Source organism: Toxotes jaculatrix, chromosome 4 (genome assembly GCF_017976425.1).
Source record: "Toxotes jaculatrix isolate fToxJac2 chromosome 4, fToxJac2.pri, whole genome shotgun sequence".
Classification (NCBI taxonomy): domain Eukaryota; kingdom Metazoa; phylum Chordata; class Actinopteri; family Toxotidae; genus Toxotes; species Toxotes jaculatrix.
The window spans coordinates 4,786,689-4,807,342 of NC_054397.1; the positions used below are offsets into that span (position 1 = coordinate 4,786,689).

The following is a 20,654-nucleotide window of genomic DNA, read 5'->3' on the forward strand; positions in this document are numbered from 1 at the left end:
ATAAAGTTCAGACAGAAACAAAGAGAGAAGAGACTGGCTTTAAGCAAGAAAAGACTCCACTTCCCATCATGCCTCAGTGATTTGTTGCTGATTTTAGGTTTGTAAATAGAAACATGTTGAATCATGTTCCAACACGCTGCAGCAGTGAAACGTCCTCATGTGTTTTTCTTTCTGACACGTCTTAACTCCATCATGTGACAGGATTCCTGGGTAATGGAGTCCTCACACAGCAGCTCTCAGTGACAGCTGGTTTCCTTAAATAAACACACTGTGACATTCATTGTTGTTCAGAGTAAATAAAGTGAACTTGATTTAAACTTCACATCCTGCCTCAGACACTACACACACATCAGCTGACTGAAGTGTGTGTGTGCGTGCAGTGTTGGGGAGTAACGGAATACATGTAACAGCGTTACGTATTCAGAATACAAGTTATGAGTCACTGTATTCCATTACAGTTACAGTTTAAATAGATAGTATTCAGAATGCAGTTACATTGTTGAAATCAGTGGATTACGTGACGATACTGTTTCTGTTTCACGTGTTTATATTTATTCTTTAAATGAACGAAGGCAACCCGATGCATTTCCCAGAAGCCCCAACTCCACGAAAACAAACATAAATAAACAAGCTATTTGCCTGATCAGTCGGTCAGAATGGAGTCGGACGAGGAGCACCAGGAGCGAGAGCTTGAGCCGCAGCCGGCAAAACAGAGCCGGGACAGGAATGCAGAAACATGTATTCCATTACTCCCCAACACTGTCAACACATACATATGAAAGAAAACAGGCATTTACAGGTGACGGTGTGTGTTACCGTCATGTATCTGACATGAACGAACAGAGAAGCTGTGACTCAGTTCATCCTCAAAATCTGCATTTCCAGACCTGACACGTCGTACTGTCACAGCTGCTCAGTGTCCCATAATCCACCACAAGGCAGTCAGTTCTTTAAACATACCTTCAGGCAATCCTTATCAACTCATACTGGTCCCAGTTTATTTCTGGCTGTTTGAGGGAAACTACCTGGTGGTTAACTGCCTGAATGCACCGGCAGATTTGGTCTTTGTGATGTCGGACCTTCTTAGATTCCCACATTTGTTACCCTGAATGATGGAGTTTGGCTGATGTACCTGACACACCTTCATGGACAGCCGCTCGCTGGACGGCTGGACAGTGTTGGAACACCACCCCTCCCCTCACACACACACCCCTTTCCAGCGTCAGACCAGTAGACTCGGTTCACTTCAACTTTCTGAAACCAATGATCCAACATGTGACCCCACGGTCAGTTGAGTGACGGAGAGGAGTCAGAGTTTGAACTTCTCTCTAACATCTGAGAATGATGGCTGGACAAGGGGGGAGTTGTAGGTTTCAGCAGTGAGAATCACTTCCGCGTTCAAAAAGCTGCAGTTCCTCGGCTGCCGCTGGGGTCTGGCTCCAGAAGTGAACAATTCTCCATTGACCCCCATGTTAAAATAGCCAACTTTACAGCCTAAAAAAACATATTTACAGCCTGGTACATTTTTTGTTTTCGGTCTCTATTGACAGTTTCCACCTCCGTCAACACAGCGTTCGTGTTTGTTTGCCAATGTTCGGATAGGTTTTTGTGACAATATGGCTTGTTGTAGTGTAGGTTGTACCGTCGAAGGAGTCTGTGTCTGCAGGAGTCTGCAGTTTTTTCGGTAAGTAAATTTCTCACTATTTTACCTGGATGTTTGCACTAATTAGCATGTATTAGCATATTTTACCGCTGGCTTATGTGAAAAACTGCAACGCAGACTCCTTCGACGCTCGGTTAACACAGTCCACACTACAACAAGTCATATTGTCACAAAAACCTATCCGAACATTGGCAAACAAACACGGACACTGCAGCCCCTGTCAAGCACTGGAGTTAGCCGGAGGCCTCTGGATGTAGCCGCCTAGCCCAGCCGATGCTTTAGCAAAGAGCTAACTGCCAGTGCCTGTCTATGGATCTGTTACTCAACCTAACCACGCCATAATTTATGTAAGAATTTTAAGCCTAAATAACACGGGTGTTTTCTCTTCTTGTGGGAGATGGTCCAAATGGCTCTTTGAGTATTTAAGGTTGCCGACCCCTTAACTATACAATGCCTGCTTAAATACGTCCAAAGATGGCTGTCTAATTCTGAGCTGGAAGGCTCAGGCTCACACTCAGCCTACGTTGGCTCTGGGTCCATATTGATGTTGCATGTCGTTTCTTCTCGCCAGAATCAGGCCAGTCCACTAGCTCCTGCTGCTACCAAATGCGCGCTCTGCCATCATTGGAGGTAACAGAGCCACCTGATTGGTTGGCAATGGCAAACAACGCCTCAACGCAATCAGTCTATTTTTTTCATACAAGATTTTGAGGAAATTATGTTCATAACATGTAACGAGGAACGGCATAAATTGTAGAAATGTAGTGGAGTATAAAGTACAGGTAATTGCTGCAAAACGTAATGGAGTAAAATCGAAAGTATGCATTATTATTTTTACTTAAGTAAAAACATACGTAAAAAAAAATACTTAAGTACAGTAACGAAGAACAAATACTTACATTCCATACTGTTACCTTCCACCACTGGTCATCAGTCTTGATACTGAAAGCAAGATTTGGTATAGGCAGTCCCAGTATACTTTAGGTATCGGTCCATCCATAGACAGCAGCAAAGATCACAGCTAAGAATCAGGAAAGATGGAATAAGGAGAATTTTGATGGATATCATCAACAAGGGAGATATATTACATATGATACCATGCTGGCAAAATCTTTCAGGGAGTTGTAGTTTTTTGAAAAACTAATTAAATGTTAAAATGATGAAGTGTACAAATTCCAATTGCGTGCACAAGAAAAAACAAAAAAGAAGAAACAGATCTTCACTAAGAAACAACAGTCTCTGGTTAGTTGGGATTTTTGCTCTCTACAAGGACACAAAACATTCAGAGAAGCTTTGTCCCATTCTCAAAAAGCATTGCTCTCATTTACCCTTCTCAGATTAGAGGTGACACATCAGTGCCTCTTTGCCTCGCTATTCATCTGTAATCAATAAGGAGGGAACAGCAGCCAAGAGATGCCTGGGAGGAAGGCCGGACCTTTTGCTCCTTCCCACTGCTTCTCCTTCACCTCTGTGATGTCACATCCTGTTTGTCGCTCTTGCAGCTGAGAAAAAGGCTCTCAAAGAGAAGAGAGAGCCACTATTCTCGCAAATTCCCCAGACAGAGAGCCACTCTACATCCCTCTCTCTTCCCAGCCTCCTTTTTTCTCTCAGAATCACTGCCTCTTTCTCTCCTTGCCGCCTCATCCCACCCTCTGTCTCACTCTTTGCTCCATCTCGCCATCTCTCTCCCCTCCCCCCCAAACATCTTTCATCACCACTCTCTTGCACCCACTTTTTCCTCCTCTTCGCCACTCCACAGTACTTTGCAAGCCTCTTTCATTTGCCTGCATCCTTCTGTCTGTCCGGTTCCATCAGACATCAGCTGTTTTTCCCAGGAAGTGTTTTATTTAGAGCAGATTAATTAATTAGATACAGTATCAGAGCCATGGCCATTCTTAGCCCAGGCCTATCAAGGCCCCAAGGCTAATGGTGTGGTAGAAATCTGTGTGTGTATGTGTTGTGTACAGAAACAAGCTGTGTGTTTTTAAAGATTTGCAGGTGCTTGTTGTGTATCCGCACCAATGTGTGCAATAATTGGACTTATCAAGAAGGAAATGTGTATGTTCATGCATACATTTGTGTGTGCATGTGTGTGGGTATAAGCATGCCAGAGTGTTATATAAGAAGAATTAATTACCTCTATCGCATCATGCTGGTAACGGGGTTGTGTTTGTTGGTATCTCACCAAATAAACCGCTGTGTTTTATTTGCGATTCTTTTCTAACACCCTCCTCCTTCTCTCTCTCTCTCTCCCTCTCTCTCTGCCTCCAGGGACGAGTTCTCACACCAAGTACAGAGCACTGAGCAATGAGGAAGAAAGAAAAGAGGTGCTTGTCCAATCAGAGATGCAGATGGCCACAGAAGACATGAGTACCAGCCAATCTGGCACCAGGATGACTTCCACTTGCCAGTTTATACATAACAAATCAAATGCGACCCCCTGTACTGTATCAATTAAACAATTGATACAGTTTACCTAAACACACATACTGCCAATGAAGTGATACCTCTCGTTCCTGCACTCATTTCTACTTTGATAAATCCTTAATTTCTAACACGAGTTCAACAATTTCAATTTATGGTACAACCACAAGAAAAGCTGAGGAGAGACAGAAACATTTACCCTGCCGTGACCGCACAAGAAGCAGAGCAGACACAAATCTGAAGAGCAAGGCAACACCAAGTCACCGTATACTGAGATATTACTGTAAAACCAAGCTCCCATTCCCTTTCAAATGGCGCCAGCCTGCATGAATAAATGTTAGATGGCAAGCATCTCTGCACGGCTTTCTCCAATGGATATTGCGACAACATCCCAAATGGCCCAGAGGACAGGGCGGCAGAGACATAACGTGCCTGGAGGTTCTTCATCAGTGGTCCTGTCCAGAGCCAGCTCCTTCCTCTGTTGGCTCACCCTGCTGTCAATAATGCAGCTGCCAATGGTTACAGCTGACTGCTGGCTTATCGAGGGTGAGAAGGGCTTTGTGTGGCTGGCTATCTGCAGTATGAACCAGCCGCCTTATGAGGCCATTCCTTCCCACATTAACAGGTAAGAGAATGTACACTGAAAGCAAGTTTTCTATACATTACTTTGCCCCTTTGCCAAACATGTAACAGCCTTCACACTTCTCTGAACAGCACCATTGTGGATCTGAGGCTGAATGAGAACAAGATACGCTCTGTCCATTACTCTTCGCTCAGTCGCTTTGGCAACCTCACCTATCTGAACCTCACCAAGAACGACATCAGCTATGTGGAAGATGGAGCGTTCTCAGCACAATTCAACCTGCAGGTCAGTGATGGCGTAATGTAAATTTCTTCACTTCCATTCATACAAATTAACTATACTTTGTACATTTATTAATACTGTACGTAAGTACAGTTTTGAAGTACTTTGGTATGTTGAGCTTATTTTACACTACTTTTGTCCACTACTTCACTACACTCCTGATGGGACATCATTTACTGTTTACTCCACTGTTTATTATTACATGGGTTAATATTACCGTATAGTTAATGTTTCATATGCAAAAAACCTGATAAGAATAAATTACATTGCATTCTTATGGATTAAAATACCTGAAGATAAATAAAGTCATTATAATTAGTGTGATTTTAACCAGATGCTCCATTAAAATGCTGCTTACACCTTGATGTATCTACAGGCTAAAAATCTAGTTACATAAAAATAATTAAAGCTGGGTATCAAACTTCAGTATCTTGTTTAGCATTTCATAGCAATTCCAGGTAAGATTTGTAATCCTATTTCTTTATTCTTTAATGAGATGTTTACTGATCCTAATTTTGATCATTTTTGACTGAATTTTATTTAGGCAAAGTTACTGCTCGACTGCTTGTGTTAAAAAAAAAAACATTAAATATTTATAATAGATGTAACTGACACAAAGAGAGGTTTATATTTTTATGTACGGTATCAAAAAACCTCAAGGGGCCATTCTGCATTATGAGATACTTATATACATTTTGTAGATAATACTTCTACACTCCAATACATGTAAAATTTTGAATGAAGAACTTCTAATTGTAATCAGAGGGAGTATTTTTGTGGTACTGTTAATATCATTTGAGAAAAGGATCTAAATTCGTCCAACACTACACACACAGATGGACACAGACACACAAGAAAGACAGCACCTGCTCATTATGGCTTCCAGAAGCATTCAGGCAAAAGTGTTTCACCAAACTTAGCTGAACGCGGCCATAATGAGCTGGCACGTTCACACGTCTACCCCGGCTGCTGGAGCTGTGCCAGGAGGTAAAATGTGAACGAGAAAGATCTGAGTAAATGCAGAACAGCATAGAGGCTTAGATCACCATGTGAAACATGAATTTCACTGAACCGTCGTCTGTTTGTTCTGTATGTTTCTGGCTTGTAGTGAGTGATGCCTGGCACCGACTGGCTCTTCAGAGATTAGAATAATCCCACTTGTCTTTGTCTCCCCAGGTTCTCCAGATGGGTTTTAACAAGTTGAGGAACCTGACAGAGGGAATGCTTCGAGGCCTGGGCAAACTGCAGTATCTCTACCTGCAAGCCAACCTCATTGAGACTGTTACACCCAACACGTTCTGGGAATGTCCCAACTTAGAGAATATAGATCTCTCCATGAACAGGTATTGACATGGGTCTATGCATGTGCGGCTGGTGAGACAGAGTGGGAAAAAAAATGCTGTGGTGATGCTGAAATGATTAGTTTATTAATCAATTGGATGACTGATAGAACATTAATTGACAGGGATTTTAAATGAATTAACCATTTAAGTCACGTATTTAAAAAACATGTACTGGATAAATGGATAAATCTCCTTAAATGTGAAGATTTGCTGATTTTTGTTTTCTTTAATCACAGAAACTTTAATTTATTTGGGTTTTTAAACTATTAGTTGGACAAGACAAGCAAATCAGAAAATGCTGCTCTAGCCTCTGGGAAATTGTAATGAACCTTTTAAACTGTTTTCTAACATTTCATAGACCAAACAATTTAATGATTAATTGCTTATAATCATTGCAGCACCAAACTGTATGTTTTTTTTTTCTTTCTTCTTTGTTTTTTTTTAATAGAGACATAATGTTAAAGGGGAATAAATCCGACTTGTCTTTCTGGGTTGACTGCTATATGATGCAAACAGATGCACTAGGGTTAGAATTTACACAGAATATATACAGAATATACACACCCAGAACATTAATGTTAAATGTCAGGTGGTGCCATCCCCCAAAAATCAAAGATCAAGGGCTGCTTTCTAAATACAACGATTTGCACTGGTGTAAAATTACAGGGAAGAAAACGCACTGCAGAAGGAGCAGAGATACGAACACTCTCACTGACAGTATTCTCAGTAGGTCATGATGCAATGCTGCAGCGAACCATTGTTTCAATTTAATCTGAGATCCTTTTTCTCAGAGGGAATAACACATTTGTTCTCAATATTGGTGGTGTAATTGGTATTGATCACTTTACCTCAATGTAAAAACAACGGCTGAATGGAACAACTTTAATGTTTACCATAAACTGAGGTCCAAGAAGAGATCAGAGGAACAAATGCATTTGAGGGGGAAGTGCGTCACATCTACACACTACAGTCTATTTACAGATCTTGGGGAGTACAACTGCACATGTGGAAAAAAAAAAGTTGTATGAAGCCTTTTGTGGCTCCTGAGGGACCTGTCTGAAGTCTGAGAAATTGCCACATTTGAGTCTGCTTCAAGGCTGAAGACTAGAACTTTGAAAATTAAAAAAAAAATCAGTGGGTGTAGAGTTAGAAAGAAGTGAGCTTACCAGACCTCTGTAGCCTGCTCCTCATCTCTGCTTGAGGCTATATTGGCCAGTGCTACCATAAAAACACCCAAATCCCTGACTGAACTGTTAGTGAACAAGCTGCATCATGGGTAGTGTAGGGTTTTTTTGACAAGGAAGAAGAATGTGTGGGTTCAAGAAGAGGATTTCTGGTTCTCTTGCATCAATTGGGAATGAATCCGACAATGTTAGATGTGCAATGCTAAATTGGTGGAGTGCTCTTTACATTAAACTATGTGACTGTATCTGAAGGTGGGATTTCCCTTTTAAATCTATGATTTTCCCTTTGTGTCGTCCTCAGGATCCAGGTGTTGGATGGCGGTTTGTTCTCTGGACTTTCTAAGCTGACCACCTGTGAACTTTACACCAACCCCTTCAACTGTTCTTGTGAGCTTCTGGGTTTCCTGCACTGGCTCTCTGCCTTCCCAAACAGGACCAGTGAGAGGATGGTGTGCGACTCCCCCGTTGGTTTCTCTGGCTTCAACCTCCTGAGCCAGAACCCCCGCATGCCTACCCAACGCACTGCTCTGCACGTGCTCAGTATTGTATGCACAGACGACGGCAGCAGCGTGACTCCTTTCTACGCCATCAGCTCGGCTGATTCCACCACCCTGTCCCCAGATTCCGCCTCTCCCTGTGGATTGGACGATTGTGCCTCTGGGACCCCTCCCGATGAGGTAACCAGCTTTAGCTCCTTTTTACCTGACACCAGTCCGCTCATGACGCTAAAGCAGGTGCTGCATTCAAGCGCTGTGATAACCGTTCAGATCCCACATCCGTACAGGAAAATGTACATCCTGGTGCTTTATAACAACAGCTTCTTCACAGATATCCAGAATCTGAGAAATCAAAGAGAAGATATTGAGCTCAAAAACTTAAAACCTAACACCGACTACACATACTGTGTGGCCTCTATACGAAACTCCCTGCGCTTCAACCACACCTGTCTGACCATCTCCACTGGCCGCCGGGCGGGGGCTGAGAGGATTGCCAATCAGTCATCAGCCACCCACTACATTATGACCATTTTGGGCTGCTTGTTTGGGATGCTGCTCTTCCTTGGCCTCGTTGTCCACTGCCTGAGAAAAAAGAGGATCATGGAGGAGAAGGAGAGAAAGATGAGCAGGATCCAGAGGACTCTGATAGAGCTCAAGTATGGTGGAGAAGGGGATATAGAGGGAGGGAGTGGAGGATCTGTTTCCCAGAAGCTTGCTGCTGGGGACAGTCTGTCCAGAATGCCCTACCTGCCTCAGGGTGGTGAGATTGATCCATACAAGCTGCAGGAGGTGATAGAAACACCAGCACACAAGCCTGCTAAACTTAACTACATGGAGGTCAGAGGCTCCGGCATTGAAAGGGAGAGAGAACGAGAGAGAGAAAGGGAGATGTCTCCACAAGCAAATCCCCAGGGCTCTGTAGCAGAGATCTCTACCATCGCTAAAGAAGTGGACAAAGTTAACCAGATCATCAACAACTGTATAGATGCTCTCAAATCTGAGTCGACTTCCTTTCAACAGGGGATCAAATCTCCCTCTTCTGCAGGCGGAGGAGCTGTTTCAACCGCAGAGCCACAGTTGGTGCTTCTCTCTGAGCAAGGAGAGAGAGGAGAAAGAGGTAATGAGTTCCTCTCCCCAGTGTACAAAGGAGGGAGAGGAGGAAGAGAAGAGAGGGGGAGAAGTTACCATCATTCATTGCAGCGACACCACAGCATGGAGGCTCCTCCGACCTCCAAAAGGCCCAGCACCTCCTCTTCTCCCGGATCTACCCGCAGCCCACGCTCCTTCCGCTCAGAGGGAGGTTACCACTCCTCAGAGACCCGCTATATTGAGAGGACCTCGCCCGGAGAGAGAGGAGAAAGAGGAGGCGGGGGAGGAGAGGCCATCCGTACAGTCACCCCGGCAGCGGCTATCTTACGAGCAGAGGCCCAGAGAATCCGCCAGTACAATGAACACCGCCACTCCTATCCCGGCTCCCAGCAGCACCTCCAGGAGCTGCAGCACCACCCTCAGATTCTGCAAGAGCTCCACCACCACCCAGGGGGGCGTAAGCCCTCTGTGTTAGACCCCCTCACCCTCAGCAGGCAGGCCAAGCAGCGAGAGCTGGCCTACTCCCAGCTCTCGCCTCACTACCCACTCTCACCCCAGTACCACAACCTCAGCTACTGCTCTAGCCCTGAGGAAGACGAAGAGGAGGAAGGGCTCCTGTGCACCCCGACCCTAGGCTTGTGGGAGAGGTTCAAACTTCATCGTAAGAGGCACCGGCAGGCGTCCATGGAGGACGAAGGATACGTGGCAGCCGGACACGCGCTGAGGCGAAAGGTTCAGTTTGCCAAGGATGAGGATCTTCACGACATACTGGACTACTGGAAAGGTGTGTCAGCCCAGCAGAAGGCCTGATCCCGTGCCTGGAGAGCCGCAAACACTTTGAAGATGGAAAAATAGCACCGCACCCATAACACACTGATGCAGATTCAGAGACTGATACAGCAACAAGACCTGTAAATACACACACACACACACACACAGACAACGTACAGGATCTACAGAATCAAATTGCACACACAACACTGGCTCACACTTTACACAAACTAAGCCTTTTCTTCTGAGAACAAGGAGGAGGACCAAACTAATATATTGTATTGAACAACAAAAAATATAACTTATAGAGAGACTGAGTTACTTTTTGTAATGTAATGAAAATTATAGCTCAGACTGATGTAGCTATTTGTACTAAGTTTTGAATGAAGAAGAAAAAAAAGAATCAACGTTAAGATCAGAAACCTTAAATGTTGCCGGGCAACCCATCCTGAACAGCTCGGCTACGCTTCTGATCTGCCTTGAGACTGACATTCATCAGTTCTGACCACGGCAGATTAACCTCATCAGTCCTCATTATGTCAGTTGATTGCTCAAGATTTTGCATTGCTGGAGAGGTTGTTTTTGCATCGCGTCCTGCGATGAAGCCGCGACAGCAGACATTTTGAAAGATTTGCCGTGATTTGGGAGATTCAAAACATCAAAACGTGAAATGCTGGATGGGTCGCCAGGCAACAGAAATATTCAACCGTGCTGAGAATGAGTAGGTAGCTCTCACAAGAGAGTGAGTATAATGTGCCAAATCAACTAAGGGGATAGTAGAGCCCTACTGTGTACCAATGTCTCCTCGCCACTGTTTTTATATACAGAATTTAAAAAACCTAGAATGATATGTTGTTATTACTATTAATTATTCTTACTATCATTACTGGTCTTCTTATAATTCCTATGATCCTCATCATTAATATTCTATTATTTGAATATGGCATGGCTCTGTCGTGTGACTGTGTTTGACTGTTTTGACCCTCTCAGCTGAGAGGTGCACACCAACAGAAACAAACCGTGCGATGGACGAGACATTTGAGTTCTTCTTTTCTACCAAGAGGAATGCGCTCTCTGCTGAGCCAAAAACAAACCCGTCTTTTCTCTTGGTGAACCCCTGCTACACCTGCTCCTCATCCTCCTAAAGAGGGAACGCTGTACAGATGAGAGAGAGAAGTTCTATATTTGCAACAGAGGTGACTGTTTTGTTTGTACAACATGGTTTTGAAATCTTTCAGACTTTTCAGAAACCAGAATCCCAAGTTAGTTACCTACCTGCTCACTTACAATGGTACGTTTTTGATTTTGAAATCGAACTAAAAATTCTAATCTTCAAATGAATGTCTTCAATTCCCACAGGGGAAACATATCTGCACTGTTCAAAATCACAAAAAGGACTCTTAGGAAAAGACCTAAAACTCTCAGCTTCCTTCCCGATACACTGTAGCTCCACTGTGTTTTATCAACAATTCATTTTTTTTCTTTACTCTCCTCCCATCTCCCAGGTTTTTACTTTTTGAACTCCTCTGGTTCCACTGTGGTGCCATTGTGCCAACTTGATAAATCACAAAGAAGTATTTGAAATGATTTTAAATACTGCTATTTACAGACCTCTTCTCCTTCATATCGATACTCATCAGTTTGCCAAACAGAACAACAATTTGCACAAAACGATCCACCACCATTGGCTCACTGCTCCCCTTCTATCCTCCAATCATTTCTAAGACCAAAGTACTGTGGTAGTAAATTGACCCTTATAGTCCCTGACCTGGCCCCAGCGATTTGCCCACCATCACCCTTACAGTTGCTACTTTAGCACATGTATACAGACACATTCAAGTGTACTCATGCACACACAACCACAACCACACACAGATGAATGTATTCTCTGAGAAATTAATACTGTTTAGCAGCTGGGTTTTCTGTTTCTGATGTAGGAGCTGTATTCCAACAGTGTCTTCATCTGTCTGGCAGAAGACGTCCATCGGATGGCCACTCGTGTTTCAGTATTAGAGATAAATAAGGAATATCTAACTTTAAAAAAAAAAAAAAAAAAAAAAAAAAACTGACCAAATTTTTGCCCACTGAGAGCAGATTCTCATGGACAACTTTCCTCACACCAGTTTGTGTCACCAGTTGAACCAAATGTTGTCAATGAGGAGCCCAGTGCAGACGGCTACTGAAGTAATAGAAACAGGGTTCTGCCTTATCAGATGTTTTCAACTGAAAAAGTTCTTGATATAAGAAGTGTTGTAGTAACCTGATTAGTATCACTAGTGTGACGAGAAAAAAAAAAAAGACTACATGTATATCTGCAATATCTGCAGGATCTAAATACTGGAGGCTGAAAAGAGAAAAATGTGATAACAAAAACACTGCTGTTTATTCTATACAGAACTGTGGTACAACAACTCATTTAAGAAGACTGTAAACAAGGCATGGAGTCAAGAACATTTCGATTCAGTGGACTTTAAATTCAACAAGCCTGTGGTATTCATGGTACTGACAAACAATTCGTAATTACAAATGCTCGACCGACTGAATCGCACCCACTTCGCCTTTCTGAATTGAAACAGAATTGACTCCAACCTTGAAACGAGACTGAAAACTACACAATAGAAACAAACAGAGTTGGCAAACAGTGAAAAGTTTATGGGTGGAATGGAAACACTGTATAAAATATTTCTTCTCTGCTATAATGAGTTCAGAATGCTCAAGTCATTAAGCCCAGTTAAAGCCATAATCGTGGGTTAGTGAAATCACCGCAGCTGTTTGTAGCACTGCAAAAGCACATTCAATTGTGTGATTTAAAAAACTAAAAAAAAGGGAAGTTTTTCTCTCCCCTCTTACTGCAGCAGCTACAACATGGTTCCTCTGATGAGCCGTGGTTGTTTCTACATCACACATCCCAGATTGTGGCTTTAACTAAACAACAGCCTTAAAACATTCGATTTTCTTTGATCTTTTTAACTTTAACATTGCTTTGAAAATCGAAAAAATTGTTTCTTAACTTATACTTTCCTGACTGCAATTTTGTAATTGCTTGATTCTTAAGCCTCACTTGAGCATTCTTTGAGTAACAGTAATATCAATGTAGCGATGTAACTACTGTTTTGTTTTTTGTTTTGTTTTTTCCTCCATTCTGTTTATGAACAATTATGGCCTGAATTCATCATGTGTCACAGAGTAGCAGAGCTCGTCTGGAGCCAGACAACAACGAGCCGACGGTCCAGTCGACGGTGACCCAAACCAGCGCTGCTAGTCTTTGAAGCGTGATGAAGAGAAACTGTGTTTTTGAAACAACATTGCCTAGAAAGTGGAAATAAATAGAGGTCCTTCTGACAACAGACAGAAACAACAATGGAGCATGCTGCAAGGAAATCTTCAGTGGAAGCTTGTGTTATACTCTTCTGGTGAATGACTCAGGAGCGAGAGAGAGAGAGAGCGAGAGAGAAAGCGAGAGAAAGAGAGAGAACGTTCTGCCATAGGATCTCTCAGAGGCTTTCTTTATTTTCTTGTCAAAAAATTTAAATGAGCACAATAAAATAGCCTTTCTTTCACTGTCTCCTTTCCTGGAGAAAACATATGTATGCCAGAACTTTTAAACACACTCAGGACATTCATTTTACATTTCAAAGATGGATGATTACTTCTTATTACTTCTGCTTGAAGTCATGGATGTATTATGAGAACTGGATACCGGACTCAAAGATTGCATCCATTCGCTTTAAGGAAAAGTGCCCGCCTGCCGCTTGAGCCAAAATGTTTTCTAGCTTCCAGGTTTGCTTCCAGGTTTGCTTCCAGGTTTGCTTCCAGTTTGCGCGGCCCACTGCACATACGCATCAGTGTTTTGCCTGCTGGCCCCATCCGCACGTTCCTACTCGCCCCGTAGACTTAAGATTGGGATGACTTCACTGATGTAAAACTAACTTTTCTAGGCTTTAGCAAAGTTTTACAAAAATAAACCCTCCACAGATTAAAACGTAATAACAGAAAGGGTAAAAACAGACCTTGTTTGTAGTTTGATCTGCCCTGTCGACAGTTGCTTAAACCTGCTTTTTGGACTGCTTTGGATTTTTTTCAATACTGCGAGTGGTCACAGGCACAAACTACCGGCAAGGCTGAGTGACGGTGCCATATCCAGCTCTCTTAATACATCCATGGAGTACATGCTTAAAGAGTCAATTCACCCATTTAAAATATAAAAACATTTTCTTACTTAGTTCCAGTGATCTGTCTCTGAGATTTCTGAGATTGCCTCAGTGCAATGAAGGGGAACTAAATTTGGTATGGGATGCTCACAGTGTTGAAAAATTGCATTTAAAAAAAAAAAAATCAACAGAAACAACTCTTTCCACAACGCTGTCCCAGTGACTCTGGACAAACCAGAGAACCAGATAACTGTGTTTCCATTTGTCCAGGTTTTTAGATACATGCCATTCAGCCTTCTGCTTCCTCCCCTGTACAATGGAAGTGAATGATGTTATGGTTTTGGTGCTGACAGCCTTGAATTTGCATTTGCTAATTAGCGCTAAACACAAAGTACTGCTGAGGCTAATGGGACTGTCATTAGTTTTGCAGGTATTTGATCATAAACCAAAAGGCTGCTGAGATATTTCAACCAGGACCAAAGTTGTGCCTCTAAACGCCTCTAAATACTGGCTAAAAATTCAACAGCAATGTGACTGCCAAGAAACGATGTTACTCGTGAATAACCACCACTCACATGGACTATCTTTTCATTACAATTAAAAACAACATTCCATTCACTCTACTGCGTTGGACTGGAAGCAGAAACCTCGGAGACAGATATCTCAAAACCTAGATAAGTTACACCTAAAATGTCTGAAGGACAAGATTCAAATTGGAGGAAAGAGAGAAAATTAGGTTTTTGTCATCTGGGTGAAGCAACCCTTTAGGATGATGACAAACATATAAAAGTTAGTTTATGTGTAAACAATGCCCTACTATCTGATACAGTATGTTTTTAACTCAGTGGTTGCACACAGTTAAAAATGTATTACTAATACAACATGTTGCTAATTTGTAGTTTTACAGCATCACACAACATAAAGGCATCACAGTAATTAATCACTCAAACTGGTTAACTGACTGATATTTGTGAACCTTTTCTTGGCTTGTAGTCAAATATAATCTTGTTAAATAAATACGTAAACACTTCTTATGTCTCAGTCCAAACCAAATCTGACTAAATGTAAATGTGGGCCAAATTTGCTTCAGGAAAACTTGGATGAACATGGATACTGACAAACCCAAGACACCCTCAGTCAAAACACTGCTTCACAAAAGACTTCAACCAAGGGGGGGAAAAAAAGAGGTAATGCCACGTTGGATTGGCACTGTGAATAAAAAGGCCCCGTTTGGAGCGTGTCCATAGTGAAATGAATTAGGATGCTTACTTTGCTGAATTTTAATTGACAGCGGCAAGTGAATGGACCAAGTGAACCTTCTAATGAGGAGTGTCTTGAGAGTTAGTATCTATACACCCAGCAAGTCACCAGATATTTTGGAATTTGGTGTTGAATACGGCAGGAAAAGTTAAAATAACACTGACAGATTCAAGAAAACTGAAGACTGTCTATTTTTGTCCAAGGAACTACACAGTGTTTGTGGATGCAACGCTGGTGATGTAACCTACATCTCCGACAATTTCAGGATGTTTTGTGCCAAACAAAAGGTTTGACGTGGTTGGAGTTTGAACTGTCAGCAGCTTGAACATCAGCGCAATCTGGAATCTAGGCTACCTTCAAAAAGGGTAACTTGGTTACAAAAGAATGATCGAAATCCTGAATGAATCTCACAGAAACACACCTGCTTATCCAACCTCTGGCTGTTTTACACAACATGGATGGTTATGTCACACCCAGTGATGGGTAAGTACATGTACTCCTGTGCTGCACTTAAAGGAGAACTCCACTGATTTTACACATCAAGATGAGTTTAATTGTCATGAGGAATACTACTCAGTAGTTAACAGGGCAGGTAAAGTCTAACATGAAGACTTAATTGATTTACATTTTGGGAAAAGTAGAATCCAGCGTTTTTGAACTTAACCCAGAAGGTTTATATCTCAGTTTTAAATAAAGTTAATTTTGTAATGTTAAAGTGCTATTGTCAGTTAAAAATCTCCAAACTGCAAACTTTCATGGAACCTGCTTACATTTTAGACATCATCTGAAATATTTAAAGGTAGAGTGTGACATTTCGGGAGATATACTTATTCACTTTCTTTATGATGGTTGGATGAGGGGACTGATACCTCTCTCACATCTGTGTTTAGTAAGTAGCTAGAGCCCAGAGTCCTCATGTCTTAGATATCAATTTATTATTAGTATTTTCTAAATTCAAGTATCATTTTATATATTACAGAGTAGAAATTTGAATTAAGGTTTTTAGGACCAAATTATAGCAAGAATTGTCTTTAAAAGAGTGGGATTTTTGCAGTTTTACAGATTGAGCTGTCCAACATTATACAGAGAAACTAAAACTAGCTCCATCTCGCCAAGTTGCAGCAGTAAAATGCCTCTTACAAGTAAATACAACAGTAAAAATTATACAGTAATATAATCTACATATAACACTATGAATTGGGCCACTCTGCAGTGCTACGAGCACTGCACCTTTGACGCACAAACATTAGCACTGTATTAAATTTTCTCATCTGTTTTAAAAAAAAAAAGTGTTTCTTCCAGTGTCTCTTAAGAAAATAGGAGGAGAGGAGTCGGTGAGGAGCCACTCACTCTTCATCCACTCTAAAAACAGGATTTTCATTACCTCATTATCTCCAATGTTGATTTGAGGCCGAGAGATTTTGTACACTCTCATGTTGCAGCACAGTTGAGTGCACATGTAGGTAATGACACAGAGCTGGAATACAAGGCCTGGATCAGGGGCTTATCTTTACAGGTGGAATAACCCTTTAGATTCATAATGGCAGTGTAATTCGTGTGCAGGAGTACTATCCAATTCCATCCCAAACTGACTGACTGAAAATTGCAACTACAGTACAACACCGGCGAGGTTCATTACTCCTTATCTTTAAACTGCTGCAGTACAAGTGGCTTAGGGGCCTGACAGTGGGCGACTTCTATCAAGACAGTGCGAAGAGAACATGTCCTAACCGAATCTTTTCATTATCCTTCCATCTCCTATCCGTCTTGTGTGATTCTAACCCAGGGCAGGTGAGCTTGGTATGTCTCCATGGTTACATCATCTCTCTCCACAACCTCATTTTCCTCCCTTTGTGACACCCCAGATCTCTCGCTCATTCTAAAACTCCCAGAAACAGACAGAAGTACTCTGTGTGGTTTCAAGCACTCTTTTTTTTTTGTTCGAACATAAACATTAGTAGATGCAAGGAGAGCGAGACACTTATTTTTTTTTTTAATAAAAAAAGACATTAAAATAGTTCAATTTAAAACTTTGAGATTTCATGTTGTTGTTGAACTTTTAAAATTATACGTGGTATTTACAGAAATGCACATAACGCAGTCATGACGCGGGGCGGCTTATTAAAGAGCACTTCTGGCCAGCAGAATGAAAGACTTCAGTCCTGTACCCGGTGGGGTAGTTGAAAAGGGCAGCCAAACAACTCCTGGTATTACTGCTGCTGGAGGAGAACCTGCATTAAGCCTAGTTTTGAAGCGCTGTGGTTGAGAGCTGCCCTTTCTAGATGCGGTCTTATCAAAGCACTGTTACGCAGAGCGAGGAAGTAGCCTCCAGCTTGCCCCAGCGCCAGAGTTTGGAACACAAATGGTTGTCAGGCTCGTCACAGCCAGAGCTGCAGTGACCAAAATATCTCTCTTTTTATGTGTGTGTGTGCTGCCCGTCCACCCCTGTCACTCTATAGCTGTCCGAGCTGACGCCTGCCCGAGTACAAAAAGAGGCCTCCCTAGGCACAAACAATAACCCTCCTCCTTCATTCTCCATGTGGCATTTACAGTGACGCCTACGGCAGGGATGGAGGACAGCAGAGATATGAGGACAGAGAGAAGAAAAAAAAAACAGAAAAGAGAAGGAAACGGAATTAGGAATAAGGGGCGAAGGAAGATAAAGGAGGACAGAAAGGCTCTTTGCTCATTTTCAGAGTTTTGATTTCTCTCAAAGCCCTTGGGGTCGTCTTTGTGAAATAACCTTCTTTTAAGAATGGGAATTAGACTCACTGTCTCTCTCAAAGATCGTGGCCTAATGTGGGCCAGCCTGTAGAAGGAGGCGGCTTGATGGAGCATGATGATAAGAGTAATAATGGGAAACATTCTCACCACTGTATTAATACATATTAAAATCAACCCACTAAAGGGAGGGCCCTACTTCTCACTGCAACACACACGCACAAATGATAGGCCAAGCGGCATTAATAATGTACAGTGTAAGTGAGAGAACACTGTGGAAAGGTCGAGGCTGGCTGAGAGGCGAACAACACGACTTGTGAGTTATTAGGTCAGCGGTTACGCTGGTTAACTCTCTGACGGGAGGAACATATCTAAACCCCTCCCGTTTAAATATCTTATGAGGCCAATCATCCAGCAGATCTCGATGCAGAGCAGTAACAGTTCCAGTCAAAATTCTTTTTCAAAAATAAAACTTTGTTTAGTTTCAGAACAAGGACACCAGCCGACATAACTAGTTCTGGAGTGGTGGAGATCGTTGACCCTGAAACTGCTGCTTTCATTAAGAGAGTGTGATGAGTGTGTTTGAGTAGAAATTTGGGACAGGATGCAGAAAAACAAGGGACAGAATGTGAGCCATCAGGAAAACGATGCTTAAAAAGATAAATGAATTAGCTGGGAAAGAGGACAGACAAAGTTTGAGGGAGGCTAAATGACAGATATTTTGTTGTTTAGCCTTCCTCAGACTATCTCACCTTTTTAAATTACTACACAAGGTGACACAGAACTGGCTCAAAATACACAAACACACACCCGCATGCATTCTTGCACACGCACACACATGCGCTCCCAGATTGAAGGAGTCTAAGACGGGAGATCAAGGCAGTGCAAATTAAAAGTGCTCTAATTAGCCAAACTGTCACTCTCCTGTTCTGGCAGCCATATTGGAGTCTGCCTGGAGACCTGCCTGCCTGCATGCACATTTCCACTGGCCCTCTGAACAGCCATATACACTGTACGGGAGTGAGGATTAGAGGCAGCGGCTGTTGAGAATTACACTTGCCAGACATTAAGCGCTGCAACAGCTCCAAAATGTAATAATGAATGGATAGAGATTTGTTAATGAAGCTGCTCTGTGGAGGTCCATCATCAGAGGTATAAACTTTGCCCTTTTGCAGCTCCTTCCAAATTTGCTCTCTTGGTCTGGCACTAATTCTGAGTGCATTAATGCACCATTAGACTCGGCCAATTGTTGTGCCAGAGAATGATCATGAGGTAGCCCCTGGTAATGGCTGAAAATATCCAAAATTTCACATGAAAAAATCTAAGATTTTTAAATTTAAAATTGCTTGTTTGAAAGGAGATAACTGTGGCTTTTGCACATGCTCATAGACAAGCAACTGTCTCAATAATCAGCTGCATCTCGTAAATTATTTCCATAAGTATATTTTATTTAATTACAGTTAATTTTGTTAAATTCCAATAAAAAAAAACTAGTGCAGTCTGTGTGCAGATTTTAGATTAATTTCCCACCTTCCAGGGAAACTCTGACTTCACCTCATGCCAGGAAAGCATGAAAATCAACTTGGCTGACTCCAGTGATCCATCACAACAAACAGTTCTTTACCTTTAGGTTTTGTCAAAGTTATGTTGTTGTCGTGAGGTGCGGAGCACCGAGCGCTCTGAAAATGCTGCCTGTTGGTGCAGGTGACCCTGACATCTGACATTTCAGAGGTTTGGCAACAGAACAGCAACTTAGTTTATCAAAAGAAAATTACAGTCATGATCTACACATTATCTGTGCTTGCTCATTGTAGTTTGTCTTCTGTGTTTGATTTTTCTGACAACATATTAAATCCTGGCCACAGAGAGTTTTCAAAGAAGTATTTGCGTAGAGCTGCATTACCAGATTACAATAGCATAAACAAATAAAGGGATTGCAGTGTTGATAATGGTTTGCCAATTTCAGTGTCTCTGCAAATTTGCAAACTGGGGAATGCTGGAACACAATGGACGCCAGGAAGGTAGAAAACGTTTGAGGTAAAAAAAACAATGTGCAGTCAGTGAGCGGGCTAAGTGGTTCACCAAGCTTGGGGTTGAGACCCCTTAAAGGGATCTATAATATATCTGGGGGGTCATGATGAGCATGATTTAGGGGATAAGAAAGAAAATAAAATCATGTTTTATGTTTTTTTTTTTTGTTAAATAATGGATATTTTCATCTTTGGGGACTGAAACTCAATTGAGACAATTTTAAAAGAAAAAATTGGCTCCCAACACTCTTTGTTGGGAGCCAAATAGGTATGAAATCACTGCTCTAAACCATTACCAAGGATAAGGGAGAGTACATAAACAAGTAAATTTAAAGGATAATTCCAGTAAATTAGGACTCCGATCTTATTTTCTTTTTTAGTCAATGGCAATCATGTCCATCAGCTATGATAACACTGCACCCGTGAGCATAACTGCTGAATTCTTCACAACCTTGACTTCAGTTTCTCAGTACACGTGCAACTTTAAAGTTAGAAATAATCCCTCATGTCATTTCACAGGAAAAGTGCACACAAATCTACGGCACAGTTTTAAAGCCTTTATGAACATCTGACTTCACATGTTTCCTGCCCTGTTGGACTTCTCTAGCAATCCGGCTGTCAGCGAATAACTTGGTATGTGCAATGTTACTATTACA

The 20,654-nt window shown here is 42.0% G+C and overlaps 1 protein-coding gene across 2 annotated transcripts; it reads left to right on the forward strand.

The window, feature by feature from the left end:
• Positions 1 to 1,616: 1,616 nt before the first annotated feature.
• On the forward strand, positions 1,617 to 9,875 carry LOC121180834 (protein ELFN1-like). 2 transcript variants are annotated; one of them, XM_041036496.1, is made up of 5 exons: positions 1,617 to 1,623; positions 4,526 to 4,712; positions 4,802 to 4,955; positions 6,129 to 6,295; positions 7,781 to 9,875. In XM_041036496.1, exons 1-5 carry the CDS (start codon positions 1,617 to 1,619, stop codon positions 9,873 to 9,875), a joined length of 2,610 nt encoding a protein of 869 aa, XP_040892430.1. The 2 variants fall into 2 exon arrangements, with proteins under 2 accessions (XP_040892430.1, XP_040892429.1); XM_041036495.1 differs by lacking the exon at positions 1,617 to 1,623 and having other exon boundaries at positions 4,429 to 4,712.
• Positions 9,876 to 20,654: the final 10,779 nt, after the last annotated feature.